Below are 27147 nucleotides of genomic sequence, written 5' to 3' on the forward strand. Positions count from 1 at the left end.
CCGTATCCTATATTTATTGACGCTAAGACTTAATACAACAGTGCACCAGGTTATCCTCACATTTATTCCATTCACATCTGTACAGGAATGCATCTTCACAGCAGAAAACATGAACCTTAAAACCTGACCGTGGCACAACAGCCATCACAACACATTCAGCCAAAAAATATACAGATTTGATTAGCTCCCCTCGGATCCACAATCCACATTATTATTATTATTATTCGCATATATCTGTCTCTCAAATATATTTTGCCATCTTTTGCCAAAGAACATAAAAATACGAGTGGACTCTGGGAAGAACGTAGGGTGTTTTCATTTGCCATCTTGCCTAGGTGAGCTTCACCAATGGAAACCGAGGAGAGGATTGCAAAGTCGACTTATAACATCTTAAAATAGGGCTTGCAAAATTTGTTTTTCAATGGTCCTATACGGAACAAATCTACAAGCATGGATACACCAGGAAATTCATGAGGGAACTCATAAAATGAAACAAAATGAGTTACGCAAACAACAAGAGAAAAAGTATGAATGAACACTACCAAGGCACAGAGATGCAAAGTAAATAAATCATTTTACACACTGGGCTGTAGGTGAGGCAGAGGCAGTTCTACTAACCGACGATAGAGGGAGCATTAACAGCTCAAACATCTGCTTCTATAATTAACTATACTGGAAAGCGTCGAAATATAGGATCATCTTTTGAAAACCATTTTTTACTGCAGCAGGACGAGAGGGATCACAATATGTGCTTGTGCATGTATTTTGCAAAATGTGTGTATGTGTCATTTCAATTCAGAGCAAACACGCCACCTAAACAACCAAGATTAAAATAGTAGTTTTTTGTTATTGTTTTTTTTTATTTTTTATTTTTTAAAGTCTGAAGTCTTTAAGTTACGAGCAAGGTAAGGTTCTAACGTTGTCTTCCTGTCTTTGGGATTGTTGTCATTGTTGTTATATCTCAGAAATGTGCCAATGAAAATAGGATGCAACCCAGAAATGCCCTAAAATTAACTGGAGTTGACCCAAAATGAACAGTATAGTAATTATGAACTGGAAATGATCCAGAAATGCAATAAAATTAACAGTAAGGGACCTTAAGGCAACAGGAATTGACCCAAAATGAATGGGAATTGACCCGGGAATGCCCCAAAACCAACAAAAAGTGACCTATAAATGCCCAAAAAGCAAAATAGAGCGATGCATGGTTGACAGGAATTGACCCGAGAGAGCAAACGTAATTTTTGCAGAAACTACATTTTCTAGTCGTCATGTCTTGTTTTCATAACTTGATCAAAAAACACCAGCCTTCAATCCAAGTATAGTTATTGTAATAGTACGTTAATTTAAATTGAGTCAAGCAACTTCCTAAAATGAAGAACTTCAGCCTGTGTTTTGGTGTCCCCCGGAAGTAGTGGGTACACATTATAGGAGCAAGTATACATTGTGAATGACTGGAAGGACATTGACATTTCGGTAAAAGGACGACACACTCCTAACTGGACGACAGAAACGGCAACAACGACCACATGAACTGAGACGGCGTTTTCGGCGGCGAGTGGCAAATGTGCATCCTCAACCGTCCGTTTCCATGTGCTTTAGTTTTCTTCTCATCTGCAGGGATGAGAACGATTGTGCTTCTCAGTCAGCTCGCATCATGGCGGGCCGTCTACTTTGTTTGTACTTTTGACACCTTTGCGGTGTATATCTGGAGAAAAGGAACGGACGTCGGCTTGTCAGTCGAGCATGGCGTCCAGCTGGTCGGCCAAGTCGTCGAACATGCTGCCGATGTCGTCTAGGATGGACACGGTTGTCTTCTTACTGTAGAACACAGTACCAGGGATTAGTGTTTTTTTTATATTTGTACAATTTTGCAGCAAGAACAAGAGCGATTTTCGGATGCTAAACAGGATGATGTCCATCATGGACAGCACCTCCCACCCCCTGCATGAGTTTGTGGAGTCCCTCCAAAGTTCTTTCAGCAATAGACTGCTAGACCCTCATTGCATGCACATATGTGAATGTGCATGTATGTATATATGTGTATGTATATATGTGTATGTATGTATATATGTGTATGTATGTATATATGTGTATGTACACATGTATGTATGTATATATGTGTATGTACACGTGTATGTATGTATATATGTGTATGTACACGTGTATGTATGTATATATGTGTATGTACACGTGTATGTATGTATATATGTGTATGTACACGTGTATGTATGTATATATGTGTATGTACACGTGTATGTATGTATGTATATATGTGTATGTACACGTGTATGTATTTTTCCTATTTCTGAAACCTCATCCTCTTGCTACCGTGACAACAAAATTTCCCGAATACAGGATGAATAAAGTTATCTAATCCAATCACCGCAGCCCTCGTCCTCCCCATAAATAGCAGTGATTTTTATGTCAACTTCCAATATGAAATAGAATCAATTGTACGCAGAAACCTGTTTAACAGATCCCTCTTGGGCCATAAACTGCAATTCCCATCAGCCTCAGCCTCAAGTGATGAGTTTTAAAGGCCAAGGGCACTAATTAAAGCTGTACTCCTTTAATTGGGGCTGCCCTACTTGTTCCATATACTCACTAAGTACTTATGCTAAATAGTTTCCCGAGAAGTTTGTGCTCTGCTAGAAGAACCGTGACGATGTCTTACTCATTTTGTTCTTCTTCCCCTTGCATTTTGTCCTCCACAGCTTGTAAAGCCGCTTCCAAAGAGGCGCTGGTTTCCTCCAGACGATTCTGCGCCCCCTCTTCTTCACCCCCGCCGTCCCCCTTTGACCTCGGCCCGTCTTCATCCTCCTTGTGCTTCTTCTGCTCCCTCTCCTTCCTTCTCTCCTCCTCCTCCTGCAGTCCGGCCAGGTCGATGGAAAGGCCGGCGATGGATGAACGCGGCGGCTTAACCGGGTGAGGAGATGGCGTGGAGGGGCTCTGGGCGGGTGAGGGCGACGTCAAGGGGAGTCCCGGAGAGAGGGAGGGGCCGGAAGGGGCGGCGGGGGCTGGGAGTGGGGTGGTGGATGACGGCGGTGGGGAAGCCTTTGGGGTGCCGGATGCTGTTGCGGGGCTCGTCGCCGCGGGGCTGACGGCGGTGGAGGCAACTGCGGGTTTGCCCGGTTTGGGGGCTGTTGGTGGGCCGCGAGGTTTAGGTGACACGGGGGGAGGAACGCGCTTTGATTCTGAAAGGGAAAATAATAACAGACTGATGTACACATGTCAACATGACCTACTACTATATGTCTGGCATCTTGAATTGCTTAATTTCAGTTACACTTAATTTTTTTGCATATTTACAACAAGATTTAGAAATAGTAAGTATAGTAATTGTTCAATTTAAAGAGGTAAATCCAAAGAATAAAATAAAATGGTATATTTGAATCCTGAATGAACATTTTACATTTTAGTCATGAATTTAAATGTTAAATATTAATCGTGGATCAAAATGTTGAATGTAAATCTGACATTTAAATGTTAAATCTTAATCCTGAATTTGAATGTCATATCTAAATATGACATTTAAATGTTCAATTGTAAATCCTTCTTCTAAATCTTGAAATGGATGAGACAAAATATTTATGGCTGATTGCTAATGCTAATTTTAATGACCATTTTAGACCATGAAGAAAAACCAACCGTACTTTAACGACTATAAGGCGCACTTAAAAGTCTTACATTTTCTCCAAAATAGACAGGGCGCCTTATAATCCAGTGTGCTTTTCATATGGAAAAAAATAAAATGTGTCATTCATTGAGGGTGCGCCTTTAAATGCGGTGCGCCTTATAGTCGTGAAAAACGATATTCAACAGCCATTTTGGACATGGATTATTGTGATAGTAAAAATATATGTTTGGACTGACTAGCAATCCATGTCCAAAAGTCAATTGCTTAACATATGATCCTATAGAAGAAAAATGCAAAGAGTGAAATTGAAAGAAATGTGTCCACTTTCAAACTAACATTCTGACTAATTATCTTACCAGGACTCTGTGCCAAGTCAACGCCATCCGGACCAGGAATGGGAACCCTTCGCGTGGGGGTGGGCGGATCCGCTTGCGTCTTCCTCGGCGTCACCGAGCAAGGTTTAGGTGAGACCGGTGGTTTCAGAGACTTCCTGGCCTCCATCCACTCACAGCTCTCCTTACTCTTCTCCGTCTGTCCAGAAACTTCCGACGCCGGCCTTCGTTTCTGCGCCACGTTGCCGTTTTCTCGCCGGCAGCCGTCGCTCGGACTTTCGGCTTGCTTATCGCCGGCCGGGACCCCCCGTTGCCTCCGACGTGAGGTGTCAGTTGTCACGGTGACCACAGTGGGAGCCGCCGACGCTTCGGCCGAAGGAGGGCGAGGTTTTCGTCGGAGAGTGGCCGAGCCGTCCGAGATCTCCACGCCGGAGGAGAGGATGGTGGAGCGGGGTCGTGGTTCCGGACGCGGCCGAGGAGCCTCCTCGCTTCCGGCGACGGTCCGTCGGCGATTGAAGACGTCGTCGTCTTCTGATCCGAGACCGCCAGAGCCGGCCTGGCGACGGAGGGCGGGAGGGCTGACCTGGAGAAGACGACATCGGTAAGATATTTGCAAAGACAAACTTCCATGAGATGTAAACTTAAAAACATGAAAAGCTACTTTTAGTCTAAGTTCAATTGAGTAGGGCACAGGGGTCAAAGTGGCGGCCCGGGGGCCAAATTTGGCCTGCCGCATCATTTTGTGCGGCCTGAAAAAGTAAATTATGAGTGCCGACTTTCTATTTTAGGATCAAATTAAAATGAAGAGTATAGATGTATATTAAATTTACTGATTTTCCCCCTTTTAAATTAATAATTGTAATTTTTTTAATCATTTTTTTCTGTTTTTAGTTCAAAAATCATTTTGTAAAATCTAAAAATATATATAAAAGCTAAAAAAAGATAGTTTTAGATCGCGAACCAACCCGAGTCTGACACCCTTGGACTAGGGCAAGGGTGGCATACTGCATGTGGCTCAAGAGCCACATGTTCACCAACCCCTGACTCGGGTATTAGTGTGCTTTCAATTGAATATAGACAATGAATGAATCCAACTGATATAGAAAATGCTGGCAATGCAGAATGAGGGTGATTGTGTCAAAATGGGGGGCGGCGACTTCTTCATCCACTGATAATAAACCGGATAAATCCGGCTACGTGACATAGACAGTGTCCGGACCGAAGGCGCAAACACCTGCAGGTCGTTGGTGCTGCTGCTTCCCAAATTTCTCGGTAGGGTTTTGGCCCCGCTCACAATGGTCGTCTCCAACATGGCGGCCAGACTGCGTACACTCCCAGACGCCCCCTCCGACCTTTGCGGACCCCCCGACTCCTGAGCCCTTAAGGCCGACCCCAAGCCGGCGCAGTCGCTAGCTCGCCGCTCTCGAAAAGCGGGTGGGCCGAGGAGCCCCTCCTCCGCCGGTTCTTCGCCATCCCCGTCGCCCCCGGTGATGGACGAACAGGACCGTTTGGGAGGGGTCGGGGGCCGGCCTTTCCGGCGAGGGCGGAGCGTGACCGACGACTGGCTGCGGGCGACGTCGTTGGCGACGATGGCGGGGGCGCGATCGGAACCGCCACGGCACACGGTGGCATAACGCAAGTCATTCTCAGAGCCAATCGGGCTGCAGGTTCTCTGCCGCTCCTCCTCTTCGCCAGGTGGGCGTGGCGTCGGCACAGGCGACTCCGCCTTGGCGGCCCGCTGGCCGGAGGGGCGGGGCCGAGCCCTGGGAGAGGCCTGTTGGCTTCCAGCGTGCGTGGGAGTTTGAGGTGGGGTTTGCGGCGGGGTTTGCGCCAATGTTTGCGGCGGGGGATTCGAGGAATGAGAGATACTCGGACGTGGTTTCGCCAAAGGGCTGGGACCACCCTCCCGCTGTTTCCTCGCCTCTGCGCGGGGGTCCGAGACGCTGGCGCCGCCGGGGCTTGACGCGGGCGTAGGAGGATTCTCTTGAGATTCTGGAGCAAGTCCTCGCTGTATATCTTTCAGTCTTCTTACTCCTAACATCAGCTTCTTCTGGTGGCCTGAGTGTAAGACACAAATGGACATTTACTAAATTTTCCAAGCTGGCACAAAGAATCTGTCCATTAGAATCCAAACATTGAGTAGACCTTACCAAGTTTGGAAATTCCGATCTCTTGGAGATCTTCCAGGCTGATGTCTGAGATAAAGTCGATGTTTTCGTACCCGTTCTGCACCAGGACCTGGTAGTACTGACTCAGTCCCAAGTGAGAAAGGAAATCTGATAGATTGGCCTGAAAACACAAACCCAGTGAGATGAAAAAGGCTCTGTTCAAAAACTCTAGGCGAACAAAATTGTGGTCACAACACAGTCTAAAACAGTGCTATTTGTGTTTGTCATCGTTTTCCTTCAACCCGCATAACAGAGTAAAATTAGCCCTTGGCTACAATGTTAATTATCTACATATATATTTGTTAATATGTGCAGTCCCTTATTAAATAAATCAAACTTACAGGCTTGCGTTCTGGCAGCCAATCGGTCGAGGGCAGCTTGCTGATCTCTGACATTAACTTCTTCCGATGTCCAGGCTTCATCACCCCGATGGCCGTCATGTCCTTCCATGCAATACAAAAACAAAGCAAAAATTGATTGCAAAACCTAAATAAACCCTCTATAGATTTGTACATAGTCAGTTTTCACATAGTGTTTACATTATACCACCATACTACCGTATTTTCTCGCATATAAGCCACATTTGTAACTAAAAACACTGATGACTGAATCAAGGGTATGGCTTATATATGCATAATACTTACTATACTCTTTCACCAGTAGATGTTGGCTAAGTAATATTTACTATTTGTTGGTTATTTTCAGTTTTGCAGTAAGAAAAAAAAACTATACATTGACCCTAATATTTTGAATCAGGGGGCGACTTATATGCAAGAAATTAGGGTGGAGCTTATACATGGAGGTGGCTTATATTTGAGTAAATATGGTTTGTGGTCATACACAGTACTTAGACACATTGGCACACAGTTTGGGCAACCTGGTGGGTACACAGATGTAGTGGGATTGATGATGATGATGATGCCATCTGGTTTAGTAGGAGTGGGGTATTCGGCATGAGGGTGTCAGGGCTTTTGACCTTACCTCAGGGGTCATGCGGCTAACGGTCTCTAGATCATATCCTGCCGTGAGGAAGTGGGTGGTGTAGAACTGCAGCTGAAACTCACCCAGCCATGCCACTACTGCCTGCTTCTAGAACACAGAACATAACATAACACTAATTTAAACATCAACTCACCCCAAGTTTCTAGCTATCATCTTTTCTGTGCGAGGATAACGAAAACCCATTAGGGCGATACACAAGATGGCCGAACATAGTGAGAAACCCGTATAAAAACTTAGAACGGATTTAGTTAGCAGAGCGTGAAAGAAAAAAAAAGAAAAAAGGGGTCTTTGCGTCTAGATTGCTCTCATTGCTTTTGCAATTAGGGTGAAGTCACCCTTTAAATAGCTTTCGGCACGCGTGCTGAATGATGTCCGAGATAATTCCCCGCTTTACTGTAGCTGGAGATGGGATTGGTTGGAAATGAAGGCGCGGGGGAGCGGGTTCAGCAAATTGAAAAGAAATCACTTTTCATTTTACCTGCCCTCTAATAATTGGCCCTTGAAGGCATTCCCTTTCAAAAACATGCGCCATGTTTAATAGCCGGGGGACTGCATGCATATCATCTTAACAAGTGACGCCACATGGTTATTAATTGATTTTATACTATGTATCTAAAGTATATATTTTCATTTGTTGTTGTTGTTGTTGTTTTCCCTTCAATATCCTTATGCCTTAATATTGTATATTTTGTTCCTTGTAGCTGACAACCAATTCAACCGATTTTTGATCACTTGATCGCATCCAAGACATCCCATTTTTTTAAATTATAAATATAACAAGCCAATACTACCAGCAGTGGGCAGTACTACTTTATTTTGCTTGTTTTTCTCGTCAACAGCTTGTCATTTAAGGGTAATGTTGACCTTGAGGCAGTTTTGAGTTCAACAGAAGGATTCAAACCCTCACCCAAAGCTATAATAATACGGGTAACCATGTAGCGCACTTGTTAATTCATAATTTTTTTTTGCAGATTGCGATGCTGCCATCAGCCGAGTGAGGATGGACACCGAGAAACCAAGTTTGGCGTGTCTACGTCAATCGGCCTATCTCCACGGAGATGGACATCCTCAGGTAAAAAAAATGTTTTTTTTTACGGAAGAAAACAGCTTTAGGTTTAAGAAATAAATTAAAAAATCTCACTCTCCCGTCGTCCTCTTCCACCTTGCGTTCAAACGGACGGTGCTCGGTAGCTGGGGTGGTTGAAGAGCCTGGAGGACAAAATAAATAAAAAAATAGGGCTAAGAGAACATTACAATTGGAGTATACTCATTATATGTGTATGTTACATGGATGACAAAAATAAAAGTAAAAACAATCAGGCTACGGCAAATGATAAAAACTGATTTTAAAAAATAAAGGCAAAATGATAAAAATGGATTTTCAAAAGGGAAATGATAAAAATGTATTAAAGTAAAAAAAGAAAAAACAATCAGGCTAGAAAAAATGATAAGAAATTGATAAAAAGAGGGGGAAAATGATAAAAAATGATTAGAAAATTAAAAAAAACAACCAGGCTAGGGAAAATTATTAAAATGGTGTTTAGTGTTATTGTATTTTTATATTATTCCTATAAACACATCCTTGAATGAATCCAAATGCTAAATGGGTATAATGTGAATTTTAAAAAATGAACAAATACAGCACTACACTCTGTCTATGGCCCCCAATAAGACTCTAAAGTTAATTACATTTTTAATTTTGTCGTATTAAACCCTGCCTTACCTTGACAACAATAGACGTCCAATTAAATGAAACTAAGTAATCACATTCTCTTGCAGTGCAGGCCTCAAGTTTATCATACTTGATAGATTTACTGTACAGGTTAAATTGCCAACCTAATTTCAAAAGTGGAGCCTTACAACTGTTTGACAGCTGAAGCAACCAACGCTATTGGAGTCTGATAAGAACTGACAGATGATGACAAACGCCGTTCACATCACACCGTGTAATATTCCATTTGGGAGCTTCTCTTGTTTGCGCGTAATGTTTTGATCTCTCCGAACGCTTGACTTTCATCACGTTAGACAACAATTCCATTTGGGAATCACCCACGGTCAAAAAAAGGACAATGGGATGTTTTGGGTCGTACCTGCTGATTGCTCAATGGACTGTGATTGCTCTAGTAGATGTTCCTTAGCTTTTACCGACTGGGAAAGGACGGTTGCCAGGAGCTAAAAGTTAAACAAAGGGTCAGTTACGCGTACTTAAAGCGGGTCAGGACTTTTTGTACCTTGACACCCTCGGCTTGTGCGTTAAGACCCGGAGCGTTAAGGCCGTGTGTGTTGAGTCCCGGAGTAGGCGCCGGGTGAGGACTGGGTGCCGGTGTGGTTAATACGTGGGTGTTGCCCGAGCCTTGGAGGCTGCTCGATGAGCGGGCGCTTCCGAGGCTACCCACGCTGCCGCTGCGTTCGCCCCCTAAATGCGAAAAAATGAGTATTTACGGTGAAAAGGGTAGTCATGGAAATGGGGAATATACTTTATGGTAGTTTTTATAGTTTGATGAAAAAATTGTTGCTCTTTGGGGATTTTTTTGGTTATGGGATTTTTGAGAGAAAAACAAAAAACTAGAATTTTGAAATTTTGACAAAAAATGTTGCCATTGGGAACGAATAGGGCATTTTTTTTAGTGCAATAGCAATTTGGTAATACAAATACTGTAATAAAGTTTATAGTATAAACAAAAAAGTCTTGGACAAGCAGAATTTTGAAATTTTGACAAAAAAATCTTGCCAATGGGATCAAATAGGGCATTATTTTTAGCGCAATCGCAATTTTGTAATATAAATACTACAATAAAGTTTATAGTACAAACAAAAAACCCTGGGACACGTCGAATTTTGAAATTCTGCCAAAAAACAATTGCCATTGGGAAGAAATAGGGCATTTTTTTGTGCAATTGCAATTTCGTATTACAAATCCTATACATAATACAGTTTATAATATTTGTATTACAAAATTGCAATTGCGCTAAAAAAATGCCCTATTCATTCCCAATGGCAACATTTTTTTGGTCAAACTCCCAAAATTCTACCAATTCACCAAAAGAGCATGAAGTGACCCATAAATGCCCCCAAATGAGCAAAGAAGTCACCCATAAATCCCCCTAAAATGAACACGGGTGTTGACCAAGCAGAGTAGCAAGCACGGTTATGCAATGGCCCCAGAAATATCATTTTGTAGTTTTTAAATGTCAAATAAAAATTCAATGAGCAGGCTCTCCGTTTACCTGCAAGCGGTTTACGGAGTACCCAGATGTCCTCGCTGGTGCTGCTCTGCTGGCCCAAAGTCGGGGAGCCCTGAGGACTCAACTCGGTGGTCCGAGAACCTGTCACACACGCAAAAGGACAGGCTAGTCTCACAAAACATATTTCGCTACCAAATAATTAAAAATATTAAGCCTTTCTTCTTAAATTGGTAATGTGATCTGGAGTCATAAGTGTCAATCAAACTTTCATTTCTATCACATCACATTTGAATTAACCGCCATTTTTTTCTAGTCTACAAATTGTACTGTAAAAAATCCTATACATTATTTGACTGCATTTTGTTATTCATTCACTGGCCATTTTATTAGGTACACCTCCACTTTCAAAATGCACAGATAGGTCCAAGAATAGTTTTTTTTAACGGAAGTTCTTTCGGTTGTCAATAAAAGGAACAATTCAATGTCATTCTGCATTGATTGTTCTATGCTGTCAAATATGTACTCGTCATGCTAACTTAAAAATTGAAGTCAATATTATAAATATGTAAGTTTTAAAGAAAATTAGGGAAAGGAGAAACTAAAATTAGAGTCAAAGCATACTTTCGGCATTATTGTGGAAAGGCGGGGTTTAGACGGGATGAGAGGAGATGCTTTGATTGGCTGCGAATGGAAACTAAAAATCCAATGTATTATATCTGCCTTTATAAACCATTATATGGCAACCAATTTTTTTGTTGTGATTTAAAAACAAAAGCTCATAAAGACCTGCCGTAAGCATTTTTAGAATTTTCATACTTACCTATTCATTCTCAATTAACTTGCATCATCCAAATTTCTACTAAAACTGAAATCCAGTTTAACTCAAATTTTGAGTGCTAACTACTCAACAAAATTTATTAATTTCCGTTTAAATTTATAGTTCAAATTACCAAACTAAACTCCACTTGACTTGAATTCTTTACCTCAAAATGCATTTATTTCCATCAAAATTTGAAAATCATCTTAAAATCTCAACATCCACCAACTTTTTTTAGTACTAATATGAACAAAACAAAAATCTCACATATCCCAAAGGTCACATGACCCTCCTCTTCCTTCTTTTTTGTCTAATTGGCCTTCAATCCCGACCTCAAAACGACGCAATTTCTTATCTAATAATTCTTAAAAGGTTACTATGAAGTGTACTACTGTATGTACCTGTCTGACTTTGCTGCTCCTGAGAAGTGGAGAAAGGAGGAGTAGAAAGAGGAGGCGATGGAGGAAGAGGAGGAGGAGGAGGAGGTGGTGTAGGAGTAGGAGGCGTGGATAGAGAAGGCGGAGAGATGGGAAAAGGCACGTACCCGAACGAGGAAAAGCGAGGGAGGGATTGTGTGTTTGAGTGGGGCGATGGAGGGGAGGGCAGGTGCAGGGGGAGGAGCTTGGTGGGGGGGTACGAGTGTCCGTTGAGCGAGCCAACGGGGCAGGGATTGGGCCTGCGGAGTAGTAACGTGTGGCACTGCTGGGAGGGGGACACGCCTGGACTCGAGCCAGGAGGAAAGTGCAAAAAAGAGATGCAAAACAACAACAACACAACACCACAACTCGTCAGTCCACTTAACAAAAAAAATAAGTAAGAAAAAGTGAGAAGTCATCACAAGATAAATGTATGAGCAAAAAAAGGCTATGTCGTATATCCAAAGGGAATATAGGCATGTTAATAGGGGAGTTAAGAGAGATTTAGTGAGGGAGGGAAAGCATGGATCTCCAAATGAGGTGATTTTTTTAGGCCATGTTTGAGGGTTGGATATAATATTTAGATTTTTTTTAATGAATGGATTAAAAGAACTGGATTATATCCCTGAATATTCAGTTTTTATAGATCTAAAATAATGTTGATTTGTGTTTTTTTAAAATATATTTTTAGATTTTACAAAATGATTTTTGAACTAAAAACAGAAAAAATTGATTAAAAAACTACAATTATTGATTTAAAAGGCGGAAATCAGGAAATTTAATATACATCTATATCTAACATTTTAATTTGATCCGAAAACAGAAAGTCGGCACTCATCATTTACTTTCCCCAAAATATAGTATTGATATTTTTAAAGATGACGTTAGGCTGGAATTTGGCTTTAACTGAAGGTTTGTGTTCAAAATGAATTAATATGTTAGTGATTGTCAATGATATATTTTTTAATTGTTCAGTATATTATGTATAATATACTATATTCTATATACTACATTAGATAACTTCACTCATCTTGTATTCGGCAAATTTTACTGTCATGGTAGCAAGATGGTGAGAATACAGACACAGAAAAATACATTTTAGACATAAATAAATAACTTAATAAATAAATACATAAAAGCATGTTGCTATATATAGATATATATTATATATAATGTATACTATCGCTACTCACGGGAATAGGCATTCACCTATTTGATCTCAAATGAATGAGTTCTGATTCACAGTAAAATATAAAGACATTTTAAAGGACCCTCAAACCTTTGAATGGGAGCATTTTCAGTTTTTCCTTCTTTGTGGGTAACATTTGGAGATAAATGCTTTCTTTTTATATAAACAAGCATGTGTAACAGCGCCCTTCGTCACAAAGCATCACACAAACAAATACTATGAGTTCTGGTCGGTAAATATTTAATATCTCCAAAGCGTTTGCACCTCCTCCTATAAAAAATATAATCTAGCTTTGTGAACTTTGCTTTGTGATTCCGACCTCTGTAAACCTGACAGGTTAACCATAAACACTGAATATAATCATAAACTGTCTTTGACAACAACATATGCCCAATTCAAATAGTCTAAAAAATCAAAATAACTGCTTTTGCCATCATCTCAGTATACAGTCTATGCTCATATTCAATGGAGAAGATGAAATAATAATAGAATGAAATATGAGGGTATCGAATAAGGGTTGAAGGGACATTTCCGGTGGGAAAAGCTATGATTCACATGTTAAAATGGCCAATGACCCTTGTAGTCGTCTACCACTAATGATCGGTTAGCTACGTTAAAAAGGCTAGCTAGCACACACACACACACACACACACACACACACACACACACACACACACACACACACACACACACACACACACACACACACACACACACACACACACACACACACACAGCTGTTGTGTGGGTGGTCACCTGCCCTCTTGATGACTTCCACCATGTTAGACGGGAAGTAGCCAACACGGTCATTTCCTGTGCGGTTATCGTGAATGCAACCCTTCCACCGACCATCCGAGTGCTGCTCTAAAACCTGGCCACGCCCCCCCCAATAAACAAAAAAATTATACTCAGACTAATAACGATTACCGTATTTTCACGACTATAAGGCGCACTTAAGTCTTAAATTTTCTCCAAAATAGACAGGGCACCTTATAATACAGTGCGCCTTATATATGGAACAAAAATTTTAATGTGTAATTCATTGAGGGTGCGCCTTATAATGCAGTGCGCCTTAAAATGCAGTGAGCCTTATAATGCTGTGCGCCTTATAATGCAGTGCGCCTTATAATGCAGTGCACCTTATAGTGCAGTGCGCCTTATAGTGCAGTGCGCCTTATAGTGCAGTGCGCCTTATAATGCAGTGCGCCTTTAATGCAATGCGCCTTATAGTCGTGAAAATATTCTAAATCTAATTAATTTGCATTATTTGGCAAGAATGATGTTGCTTTGTACCGTGATAATGTCCCCAGCTTTGATGTTGAGGCTGGTAAGGTCGTAGTTGTTGCAGTAATCCTTCAACGCTCGCACCTGCATGGCGGCGGACGCATCTGCAATGCACAAGTGATGTTCAGCACGACGCTGAGATAAAAGATTTAGGGGGGAGGGGGGGTGCAATCTCCTATCAAAGCAAAAGCTTCTTATGTTAGTAGTTTCATCATGTGCAAAAACAAAAGGTCACAAAGAATCTCCTCCCTCAAGTGCTTTAAGCCAAGGATGTCAAACTCAGTTTGGTTGGTAATTCATGACATTCATGCTAAGTAGATTTCATGTATTTTTGGCTTAAAAAGTTAACTTACTGGGCGCCAATGACAATGTTCATTTGCGTGTCCCAATACAAACTAATAGGACGTCTAGCAACGTCAATGGCACTGAAAGATGAGCAATGATAATCAGTTTAAGTGAATTGGACATGCAATAGCAGGCATTGAGTTCTTTTTGCATCAATTACTTCCATTTTAGGGTACTTAGGCTAAGTTTTGTGTTATTTTATATCAATTTTCAGAGACTTTGGGGGATTTTTCTTGTTTGTTTGTCGCTTTTTGGGGGGAATTTCGGATTATATACATAACTCGCAAATCTAGATTTGCGGCGCCATTGTCAAAAAAATTAAAGCATTTAATTCTATGCATACAGTATAATGAGCTACGGGCCATATTGGACCACTCTGCAGGCCACTACTGGCCCGCAAGCCATAATTTTGACACCACCGCTAAACACAAATCTATATAGTCATTTAAAATATGATAAACAATTGTTTAACTACTCCCCAAAGCTGTTGATTATTAACGATGAAAATCATATTAGGGATAATTTAAATGATTCTTGACAAGATAGCAGATGGTCATTGATTAAACCAATACAGAAAATGTTTTCACTGTTTTAGTCAAATCTAGAAATACTTCTACTTCTTGGCTGTGTAAACTGAACGCTTCCCCCCAATTGGCTGTATTTCTTCCCCTGCTATTTTGATGCAAAATGTGCGAAAAGAGGAATACAGCAATCTGCTCACTGTTAATTAGTTCTCTGGCTCCATACTGTAAAAATACATAAATAAATAAATAAATGCATCAATGCACATGTAACATGACTTTTATCTAATAATTAGCTAAACCCACCCTAATTAAAACATTAAATACAATTAGAGGTGAGATCTTTAAAACCTAGCGCATTTGTCTCACAGCTCTGGGGTCTTGGGTTCAAATCCAGGTCACGTCCACCTGTGTGGGTTTCCTCTGGGTACTCCAGGTTCCAAAAACATGCATGGTAAGGTGATTGGACACTCTAAATTGCCCGTAGGTATGAGTGTGAGTGTGAATAGTTGTCCATCTTTTTGTGTTCTGTGATTGGCTGGCTATTGAGCACCATTTTGCTTGTGTTGTAAGCCGTTATTGTTGAATTTTTGCGCTTGTGAGCTCACCTCTCAGGAGTTGTTTGATTTCGCGGCTAGCTTGCGTGGTGGTGAACTGGTTGACGATGTCCAATGCCGTCTGACTCAGCGTATTCCTCACCCCTGCACTTATGCCACTCTGAGGACAGAAAAATAAACCGCCATTATCACATTTTGATTTTATACCTAGCACTGTTTACATGTAATAACCTATCATATCATTCCTTGTGATCTGATTTGAGTTAAGAGCGAGACTCAGGACTATCAATTACGCTTGTATTGTTCTCTCAAATCTGGCCCTTCTGTTCGATTTCCTTACGCTTGAAATGCAGAACATTCCTAACGGCCTGATTCTCACTCCAATGAGTCACCGCAGCCTCGTTTTCGTCCGTTTCAGCCTGACAACAAAAGCTCCGTAATGACTTTTACGGCTAATGTCCCCAAAATTGCATCGTCTTTCGAGCGTGACAAATATCACCCGGCATAGGAAAAAAAAAATGTCAACGCTCAACTTGTTTTCTACTCGACCATCTTGCGTGCAGAGAAGCAAGAAAAGCAAATAACAGCATTGGCTGCCAATGACGGTGATCTATTTTTGTAACTAGGAAGGCTGTCAGTCATCATTCAAAAATCAATCTTATCACATCACAGTAATATTTCATTGTAAACCAGTGGATATCCAATATGTCGATGCCAATTGACTGGTATGAGCGTATTATTACTTGTCTTTTGATTGACATATAGGCATACCAGTTAAGCTTCAATGGAAGAATCAATATCAGAGCTCTTTTAGCCTATCACCTCGTCTTTGATTGACATTCATGACAGCAAATCAAATCCATTTTTATCTTTTTAGTCGCTCAGCACTGAGTTTCTTGCTCAGTTTGCATGCCATCGCCACCAAAAGCCACAGAATTGAAGCATATAATTGTGGTGCACGCTTGAAGTGTCCAAGATCAACAAGGCAGTTGGCGAGCAAAGTTGTTATTGGGAGAGAGCCTTTTGCTTGTTTTGCACGTTCATTTATTCATTCATTTTCTGAACTGCTTATTGACAAGGGTCACAGGGGGTGCTAGAGCCATTGACAAGGGTCACAGGGGGTGCTAGAGCCTATCCCAGCTGCCACTAAATAGAGGTATGGGACCATCACAAATATGTACATTAAATGAGACATTGTTCAGGCCTATAAGTAAATGGACAAATTGTCCAATAGTACCTTGGCGATTAATGTATTGAGCACCCCGACTTACTTCAAGCAGGAGCCGCACTACCTCCGTTTTCCCGCAGAGGGCGGCCTGATGTAGAGCCGTACCAGACTCGGACTGTCGGTTGATGTCGATGCCAGCCTGAATCAGCAGCCTGTCAAATGAATTAGCGTTATTTAAAGGAGCGGACACAACTATTTAAAGTCGTTTTAGGTCAAGGCGAAGCGATTGGACCTTATCACGTCCATGTGTCCGTTCTTGGCGGCGAGATGGAGAGGCGAGACCCCGTTAGGGTCCGAGGGTTTGGGCTCCAACATGGCGGCGCACATGTTGCTACTGAGCAGGAGTTGAACCACCTGAATGTAAATAGAAAATGTTAATTCAATAATAGCATGATAGATATTTAGTTGAATTTCCGATGTCTTACGAAAAGGGCTTCTGTTTTTCCACAAAGGAATCATCGGGGATGCAATTAACTCTGCGTTGTGGTTTTAATTTTTAAACACTGCTAATTCACATTCAATAAAAACTGGTTATTGTTTTGTTTGAGGCATAAAATGTTGTGTTTTTGTTAGTCACTGTTAAATTTGACTTTGTCTGCTATAATTACATGAGCGGTTTAATATATTCGAAATGCTGCAGTGACATTGTGAAAACACTGCATCATTTACTAACTACACAATATTCTTATATTCAGCTGTCTTACATTTACCCTTGAATCTTTTGTCTACATTTTTACGTTTCTTCATATATTTGTATTGAATTCCTGTGATTTAAAAACACATCCAATAAAACTAACAGTCCCAATTAACTCAATCATTATAACATTCACTTAGCTCCATACTTTTAACCACACAGTTAAACAGCACGTCTCTTTTCAACCATCTTCTTAATTGACATTCATCCCCTTACGTCCATTTTAGCTCTCTTAAGCCATTGTGGTTTGCGGTTTTGAAACGCAAGCAGATTCTAAATTGAAAAAACACCACTAGAGACCATAAACGCATTCCTCCAATGTAATCACAGAAGGACAATCCCCCAAAAATATGAAGGTGGTTTACCACCATTTCCACAAGACCTCCAGCAACCAGTTTTTGACTATTTTTATCCCTAAAAACCTCCTCCAGCAAATGAAAGCCTTCAGAAAATGATAGGAAACTCCCATCATGTTTTTATTTATGTTTTTCCACCATGTCAGTGGAATGCCATGCATTTTCAAGACTTCCTAGTGGATTTTTTCCATTCCGAAATACCAAACCAACCCTCAAAATCCATTCATTTGTCTTTAAAACTCACGGAAACGCGTCCAAATTCACAAGCCAGATCCAACGGCGTTTTTCCGGCCATGTCTGAGATGCACGTATTGGATTGGTGTTGCAGCAACATCTCTGACTGTCAACAAAATCATAAAAAACAGTGCTGTAAATGTCTCAAAAAAGGGACAAATCCAAGGACACATTTTACCCCATCATAGTGTCCATGCTGAGAAGACAGGTGGAGTGGAATCTGTCCTTCTTCTGACTGGCCGTTGACAGACGAGCCAGCTTTCAGCAGCATTTTTAAGGGTTCTGTCTTACCCTGCCAGGCGGCGTAATGTAGGGGACGCATGCCTAAACAAATAAGGACCAAAGATTTGTCTTGTGAAGTAAATCATTTTCAGTCCAATCATGGGTAATTCAGTCGTTCCTGAGTAGAGTGATCACTAAACATTGATTTATTCTTCTCCATTTGATTGAACGACTGCAGGCGTGCCCCTCGTAAGCGACTAAGTCGGCGCCTTCTCTCGAGAATTGCCGTCAAATTACTCTGGACACGACCCCGATATGGCGGTGTTGTGTTGTGGAATCGCCTCGATTCTCACAGGACCACCAAGACAAACTACTCTTGGTGAAAGGAGTCGGCTCGAGAGAAACACTTGACAATCCCTCGCGGGAACGAATAGCGAAACACCAGTTAACGAGAGCCCTTTTTACGGCGGCCATACAAAAAGGCCCTTCTTCATGCGATGATTCAAACGATGAGTCACATGATAGGGCTAGCTCGAGGAGACCTCCCGGCCTCGTCGGAGTCACGGTTGGATTTAGAAATGAAAATATCTGCACCTTTATGTTACTCTAAAATTCTTATAACTTAAGTTAATGACTACTTACATTTACAATTTTAAATGTAATTCAAGTCAAGTTATATATATATATATATATATATATATATATATATATATATATATATATATATATATATATATATATATATATATATATATATATATATATAAATACACATATACACACACAAATACACAAATACACATATACACAAATACTCATATACACATGTACACATGTACACATGTACACATACACACATTTACACATGTACACATTTACACATTTACACATGTACACATGTACACATGTACACGTACACATTTACACATTTACACACAAATACACATGTACACATACACACATTTACACATGTACACATACACACATTTACACATGTACACATGTAGTATACATATATACATTTAGTATACATATATACATATAGTATACATATATACATATAGTATACATATATGCATATAGTATACATATATGCATATAGTATACATATATACATATAGTATACATATAGTATACATATATACATATAGTATACATCTATACATATAGTATACATATAAACATATAGTATACATATATACATATAGTATACATTGACTTTAAAAGCCAACGGCGTTGACACATTGTTCAGAAAGCACTTGACAAATTCCCGCGTTCAGCATTCTGCCAGGGGATTCTGCGTAGACTACGTGGGCACAACATTAGACACCGTTTACTATATTTAGAAGTATTTCCACCCCCACAGAAAGCATGCTGGCTCAGACTATTGGCTACTTTTCAGTCTGTCTTGCCTTTTTTTTTCTAAAGTAGGAACCGACGGGGATGCCAAGGTCGGCCACCTGATCTTAGTGTCTTATGTAACGTTTAGCTGCCGGCTGGCCATGGAGATATTAGGATGTCCAAACGTTTGGCACACACACAAAAAAGCCATGAAATACGAAGAGCTGCTCACTTAGTTATGTTTCAAAACGAGTAGTCATTTCAAATTGCGTTATTCAGATACAGTTTTGAAATTAAGTCCAATCCAATCCCTCAAAACTGGTTGGGATATCCTTCAGCACCCCCTCTTTTAAGTATGTCCACTTAAGTTTGCCTTTGATTTATTTAATAAGGGACAGCACATATTAATGAACATATTCATCTCATTATCTGAACACCTTTATCCCCACTAGGGTCATAGGGGGTGCTGGAGCCTATCCCAGCTGCGCACAAGGTGACAAACAACCATTCATGCTCATCCTCATACCTAGGGGCAATTTTAGAGTGTCCAATCACCCAGTATTTAGTTCCAGGTATGGACTGAGAAGATGCTGAATGGATTAGTTTTGACGGGAACTACACAGTCACCTCTAGAGCCAGCTCTTGTTGATATAATGGATTTTTTTGTACAAATTCTTGAGTGGAGGAGGAGCTTTATGATGGAAGATTTTGTAAACTAAGGTGGCATCTCCATATTTAACAGTATATTGGCGTTTTATGTTTTCTGTCCTATACTTTTAGATTCGAGATGGACTTGGGACATTCTGTATCATGGCATATTTTCTTCTCCCATCTGTGTGGAGACTTATTATTTCTTGTACTGTTCTGCCAGACTGGGATGGATGGAGATCTTAGTGGGTCTTTGTTTTCAAGGGTGTACTGCTGCTGCTTTGCTTCCTGTTGGCTCTCACACTCACGTCAGCTCTCTATTTGGCATACAAATCTGTCGCTTTGAACAAACATTATTTCTGTTCTCAGCAAGCTTCCCTTTTTTCTCACATAATGGCTTTTTTTCATGTTCATGCTTTTTTTTGCCTGTGTACATTTTCAAGCAATTGCTGTAGTGGAGTGCTCTATCCCTTTAACCCACTGGTGTCAAAGTGGTGGCCCGGGGGCCAAATCTGGCCCGGTGCATCATTTTATGTGGCCCGGGAAAGTAAATCATGAGTTCCGACTTTCTATTTTAGGATTAAATTAAAATTAAGAGTATAGATGTATATTAAATTTCCTAATTTTCCCCCTTTTTAAATCAATAATTGTAATTTTTTAATCATTTTTTCTGTGTTTTTTGAGTTCAAAAATCATTTCGTAAAATCTAAAAATATATTTAAAAAAAGCTAAAATAAACATTGATTTAGATCTATAATAAACTTAATATTCAGCCCTTTAATCCAGTTCTTTTAATCCATTTATTTAAAAAAGCCATTCAATCCAAAATAAACATCAATCATTATGATAGATGAGCTTCCACCATTGGAAATGAATTTTAAAATCCATGCAAAAAATGCATTATGCAAATATAAAATTCAAAATGACCTTTATTGTCTTTTATGTCCACAGCCGCCTGAGCCTCCAGCAGCAACGCAATCATCTCCTTGTTGCCACTCAAGGCGGCGTGATGCAGAGGTGACAACCTACACACATACAAACACCAGGTGAATACTTTTCTTTTTTAAAAAACACAAACGCCAATTAATAGTACAACTTGAAACCCAGATCACTTTTTAACAACTCCACCCATCGGCTCGGTGTGAGAGAGACGGATGGGTGAAGGGGGGGTGCAAATGACCTACTTCCATTAATAAGCAATCGTTGGACCCTCGAGCCAACCGTATACATACGGTGCCTGAGTGTGTGTGTGTGTGTGTGTGTGTGTGTGTGTGTGTGTGTGTGTGTGTGTGTGTGTGAGTGTGTGTGTGAGCATCTAATGGATCCCCTGTGAATCCATAGCTCCAATCGACCAATTGACACTCATTAAAACAAACGCTCAGGACCAATCATTGTGGTTGCAATTAACATGTAAAAATAAATAAATACATACAGCCGTCCCATTAAATTTTAGGCATTATAATTGCTCGTTTGCATTGGGTAACTTTTTGGGTGAAATGTACTATTTTGTTTATTTGGAGTGTTTTAGTTAAAAAAAAACTTGCATTGAGGTTTTACAATTGGATGAATGTTAGTAATACATTACATAAAATATAATCTGAAATACAACAGAACAGAAGTGTTCTTCATTCTAATTCACTTGCCACCACATTATAGGCAAAAATAGTCATAAATTAAAAACATATATATGTATTCTGTTATAATGTGAAATTTGGCTTGATTGTTGCATATATTTAATCATTTTATTAAAAGTGGAGGAATGACCAGTTTGCATTACAGGCAAAATTAAAAAAAAAAAAAAATTCATCTGCATTTTAAAGGCCTAGACCACAGGTGTCAAAGTGGCGGCCGAGGGGCCAAATCTGGGCCGCCACATCATTTTCTGTGGTCCGGGAAAGTAAATGATGAGTGCTGACTTTCTGTTTTAGGATCAAATTAAAATGAAAAGTATAGATGCATATTAAATTTGCTGATTTCCCCCCTTTTAAATCAATATTTGTAATTTTTTAATCCATTTTTTTCTGTGTTTTTAGTTCAAAAATCATTTAGTAAAATCTGAAAATTTATATTTTTTAAAAAAGCTAAAATAAATGCTTTCAAAATTGTTTTTCTTCTTACCCATCTGCATCCTGGATGTTGACGTTGACCCTCTTGGCTGCTCCGAGGAGCTCTGAAACATAAACGTGCTTGTTCAAGAAACAGACAAGACTCTCTACTCCAAACCATGATTAAAAAATACCAAGTCTTAAAGTGTGCTCTAATTTACATTTTTATGACATTCATTCCCTGCAGGTTTCCAACACGCCACGTCACTTTTACGCCGATTGAGCCGAGCCAATCACCCTCTCGAGAGCAACCGACCAATTGGATAGAAGAACAAAGTCATGCTGAGGCTGTCAATGAGCCTGAAGAATCAACACCAGTAGGTGGCGCTCATTTTTCATTTTTTTTAACTAATAGAATCGTAAAAATGCGCTATAAAATGGAAATATGACCGCTACATATACATTCATTCGCCTTCCACACTGGGGGTGCTGGAGCCTATCCCAGCCAGACGACACTGAGACAAACAACTAATCGGTCATAGCTACGAAGCACTTAGCTCACAGTTAGCTTAGCATGTATGATTTTTTTGCAATTTAGGAGGAAACAGGAGTACCCAGAGAAAACCCACACAATCATAGTAAACATTTGAACACTATTTTGATAAAAAATGACTGTAAAATGCTATTTTATTTTTATTTTAACAATTTTGGGAACATCCATTATGTTCAAAATTAGTTAAAAAATAACATTAATTCACATCAAGGTCATTTATACCAAAAATGTACTTTCCCTTTAAATCCAATCAAATCTTTTTTTACAAACACTAAATTCTACTCACCCTTAAATCAAATATACATTAAAAACAACAACACATATTTATTTCAATAAGTAGTGTTTGTGCTTGTAGCAGATGTGCGTTTATCCTCTCAAAAAACGCAGTGTGAGTCTGTCTAGTTTATTATTTTTTTAATACTATATTTCTTCCATTGTTTATGAGGGTGTGCGTGTGGCGATAACCTTGATCTTTCATAAAAAAAGGATGAAGACACCAAAACGTAGACAGTTTGCACGCATGCAGCGTTTGTTTGGTTCCCTACCGCTATTTTTTTTTTGTGAAAATCGCCTAATCCAGGCGCCAGCCTCTAATCTGTAGTGGTTGTGTAATCTGGTCGAAAGCTTTTCCCTTCTCTCTGCATCCCTATCTGCACTTCATCCTGCTCTCATACTCTAATTTCCCCCCGTAATTTGCTAAAGAGGGGCATCTGATTGGCGGTGGTGCCTCTCTGTTTTTGCTCTGTCGTTGACAAATATGGGTTTTTTATTTATTTTATTTATTTTATTGCCGGAGCTGCTCCCGTCGCTCTCGGATTAAAAATCCAGAGATGTGACCCTTCCCCCCACTGGATGACAGATGAATCAATGAGTGCAGATATCTGTGTCAGCATTCGACAGTCAGTTAGTCACATGAACCCCAGCAGCCGCCATCATCTTTTTCTCAATATTTTAGATTCCACATGGCGAGAAGGGACAAAAAATCTAATTTTTTTTTGGTTAATTCTCATCGGACAAAAAATGGAAGTGTAAAATTACATATTCATTAGAAAAAAATTAAGAAAAACATTATTTTAAATGAACTGTTTAAGGTACATGTGTCAAAGTGGCGGCCCGGGGGCCAAATATGGCCCGCCGCGTCATTTTGTAGGGCCCGGGAAAGTAAATTATGAGTGCCGACTTTCTGTTTTAGGATCAAATTAAAATGAAGAGTATCGATATATATTAGATTTTCTGATTTTCCCCCTTTTAAATCAATAATTGTCATTTTTTAATCCAGAGACACAGTATATACAAACTAATAGCCACATGTGGCTCGAGAGCCATGTGTTTGCCACCCATTTTAGAGGGTAAATACGTACATTGGTGTAGACTTGCACTTTTCATAAAACATTTTTTAAAATATTTTTGATAAAATCCCTTAATTTATTACATTAATATTCAACTAATTATACTGATTTCAAGCAGGATTTTGTTGTGAAACACAATTTGACACATTTTATTGTTAATGTCATGTTTTTTGTTGTTTATATCAACAATTTGACGTTTTTTGTCTTCTGGTAATCATTGTCTGAGCCTCGCGCCGAGTTCGATATTTCCACGTTCACTTTAGCGATGACTCTGCAACCCAGACTCTGTTACCGTAGCAACCGCCCGACGTGTCATCGCATCTGCATCTAGTGGGATGTTTTCCGCAACCGAATGTCGTCGCCTGAAATTATGGGGAAAATTCTCAAATCATACTTCTTCCCCTAACATGACCGAGAATCCCCCCCAAAAAAACCTGCAAAAACTTTGAATCTAACCATAATAATTCCTAAAACACATTGCAAGAGAAACCAGTACATTGCCCCCTCCTAGACACTGTTGCTACCTTGTCAAGCTTTCTGACTCTAACAGTAAAATCTAGTTCGAGTGTGTTAATGATTAGTTTTTTTTAGCAAAATCCTTCCAAATTAGCGACACCCATAGCTAATATGCTATTCAGGGCGAATTTATGAACTTATTTTAAGCAAATTTGCGTTCACTTTAGCAATTTGACTCTTTAGAAACTTGAATTTTCTTATTTGAAGCAAATTTGCGTTCACTTTAGCAATGACTCTTTATAATTTGACTCGTTTTGACTCTTTATAATATTTAGTTTTCTTATTTTAAGCAAAATCCTTCATTGGCCATGTCAGTCCATAAAAACAAAAATATCTTTCTGGTCCAGGACAACCGAGAAAAAGCTCATCTGGCGTTTTTTCCCAAGACGAAACGTGCGCCAAAACCCTCCGGCTGAGAGATTCGTTTAATTATTCAAAAGTAAATCCGCTCTCCTGTCGTCTTCCGTACCTTCCATCTTTCACCCTGCCTTTAACCCCTCCTCTCCACTTCCCGTCTTTTGACCTCTTTTCCCTCCCACGGCGAACCGAGCCAACGCGTTTTGGAAGAAAATATGGGGCCCGCCAATAGACGCCATTAAAAAGAAGGGAGGTGGAACCCAGAAGAGAAAAAAAGCAGCCACCCAATGCTTTGGAAAGACTGTAATTGAAATCTAATTATCACCTTCAGGCCCTGTCGACAACCCGTCGACAACTGGGGGGCACGTGTGCGCCAAACGTCGTCACGTGCATGCCTACTCGTCATCGCCGCTATTACCGTTAACATCTGGCGTCTTTACACACCGATAATCCCTGCGTCCCGAGAGCAACAGAGGACCTTCACGCGCTCGTTTTTTTTTTAGCCACGGTGTAAGGCTAACAAACCTACGGCCCACGGCCCCAGAAATGCTTTCTATTTTTTTTTTTCGATAAAGGCGCCGCAAAATCAAGTGTTTGTGAGTTGTGGGATGAAGTGTGGCACTTTGGTTCATTTCCTAGCCGTGATTACATTGCTTCTGACAAAATGGAGGCCAATGAGTTCATAAGGAAGCTTAAAATGGAACAAAACCGACCAAAAAGTCACCGGGAAATGCCTTAAATTCAAAAGGAAGCTACAAATGAACAAAAACTAAATCAATAATCAATAGAAAATGACCCAAAATTTACCCCAAGCAACCATTTCAATCCAATTCAAGCCCATAAATTAACATTTTGATCCAAAAATTAAAAAATGTGGCCAGAAAAATTACATTTTGGCCCTTAAAATTAACATTTTGGCCCAAAAAATTACATTTTGGCCCAAAAATAAACTAGTCTGGCCCACATAAGATATACCATATTTTCAAAACTACAAGATGCACCCCATTACAAGGCGCACCGTCAATGAATGACACTTTTTTTATATAAAGCACACTGGATTATAAGGGCGCCCTGTCTATTTTGGAGAAAATTTATGAGTGCGCATTATCATCGTGAAAATACGGTAGTTAATGTGGCGTAAATTTGCAAGCCCTGCCTTAGTGTGACGCATCACATTAAAAAAAGCTATACATTGACCTCCCTGTCCCAATGAATTGGACATCCATCACCATCAACATCAGCTCACGAGTTTGTCATAGTTTCACCAGTATGCTCAAAACCCCCATTTCACACACACACACACACACACACACACACACTACCCCTCCCCCTAAACACACACACTATATGCAAAACCTGCAGAAGTCCCATAAAAAAATCCTCACACGCGTGCAACGTCATCACTACGAATCTGACGTCACACACACACACATCCTCTTGCATCCCCCCCTCAACCGCCCCTCTCCAACACACACACACACACACACATTCTGCGTATTACTTGATATGAAATAATTCAAGTCCAGTTTGACACATTAACCCCCCCCAAAAAAATAAATCAATGCATCAACCCATATGACTGATTGGAGCTGCTATTAAATGGCAAAACACTCACTGGCTTTCCCTGGCCGAGGTCTCTGCAGGAGGCGTTGAACTGTCAGCAAGTCCTCGGTCTTGACGGCCTGGAGCAGCTCCTGGTCCTTCCCCATGTCCTTCCTTCCGCCCTAACCTTCCTTCCTTCCTTCCGTCCTTCCTTCCTTCCCCCCCGCGTCCCGCCGCTCTCCTCGGCCGTTAATCCGCCGCTACATCCCGTCGCCGCTCCTGGCCTCCCCCCCTCCCGGAGCACCGAGACGCGGACCGGCCGATAGGATGAGAGATGCTTCCGATTTGCCTCCCCCCGACCAACACCACTACCGCCACCGCCAGTTCCAGCGCCAGATTATTTATTATTTTATTTTTGGAGCCTTCCAATTCCAGCCGCGTGCGAATGCCTGCGCGGATTTCACCGGCTGGACGCGGTGGAGCTCTCTAGCGCCCCCTCCTTCTCCTCTTCCTCTTCCTTTCACTTGCACTCAGCTCACGTGTCACGCACGCGCAGCGGCGAGCGCTCACGCTGGCGCCAAAATGATGGTCGGACGGACACGCGCA

General features: G+C 40.6%; 1 protein-coding gene across 2 annotated transcripts; it reads right to left on the minus strand.

Annotated features, from left to right (window-relative positions):
• Window positions 1-43: 43 nt before the first annotated feature.
• LOC144197892 (caskin-1-like) lies at window positions 44-27042 on the minus strand. Of its 2 annotated transcripts, XM_077718587.1 has the most exons (22): window positions 26615-27042; window positions 22298-22349; window positions 21107-21204; window positions 18147-18292; window positions 17979-18074; window positions 16917-17038; window positions 16728-16836; window positions 15508-15616; window positions 14043-14137; window positions 13506-13620; window positions 11546-11863; window positions 10370-10468; window positions 9374-9558; window positions 9233-9314; window positions 8284-8351; window positions 7122-7229; window positions 6482-6583; window positions 6123-6261; window positions 5207-6030; window positions 3997-4555; window positions 2678-3197; window positions 44-1821 (listed from the first exon to the last, which is right to left on the minus strand). In XM_077718587.1, the coding sequence occupies exons 1-22, from the start codon at window positions 26706-26708 to the stop codon at window positions 1737-1739; spliced, it is 4125 nt and encodes a 1374-aa protein (XP_077574713.1). In that variant the 5' UTR covers window positions 26709-27042; the 3' UTR covers window positions 44-1736. The 2 variants fall into 2 exon arrangements, with proteins under 2 accessions (XP_077574713.1, XP_077574714.1); XM_077718588.1 differs by lacking the exon at window positions 11546-11863.
• Window positions 27043-27147: the final 105 nt, after the last annotated feature.

The sequence above is a fragment of the Stigmatopora nigra genome, chromosome 6, assembly GCF_051989575.1.
Source record: "Stigmatopora nigra isolate UIUO_SnigA chromosome 6, RoL_Snig_1.1, whole genome shotgun sequence".
Lineage (NCBI taxonomy): Eukaryota > Metazoa > Chordata > Actinopteri > Syngnathiformes > Syngnathidae > Stigmatopora > Stigmatopora nigra.

Coding starts and splice junctions, on each gene's coding strand:
- LOC144197892 (XM_077718587.1), bottom strand. CDS start 26,708: ATGGGGAAGGACCAGGAGCTGCTCCAGGCCGTCAAGACCGAGGACTTG. Junction 18,075..18,146: donor AGCATGGACACTATGATGGG/GTAAAATGTGTC, acceptor TTTTGTTGACAG/TCAGAGATGTTGCTGCAACA. Junction 6,584..7,121: donor TTAGCCGCATGACCCCTGAG/GTAAGGTCAAAA, acceptor ATTGCATGGAAG/GACATGACGGCCATCGGGGT.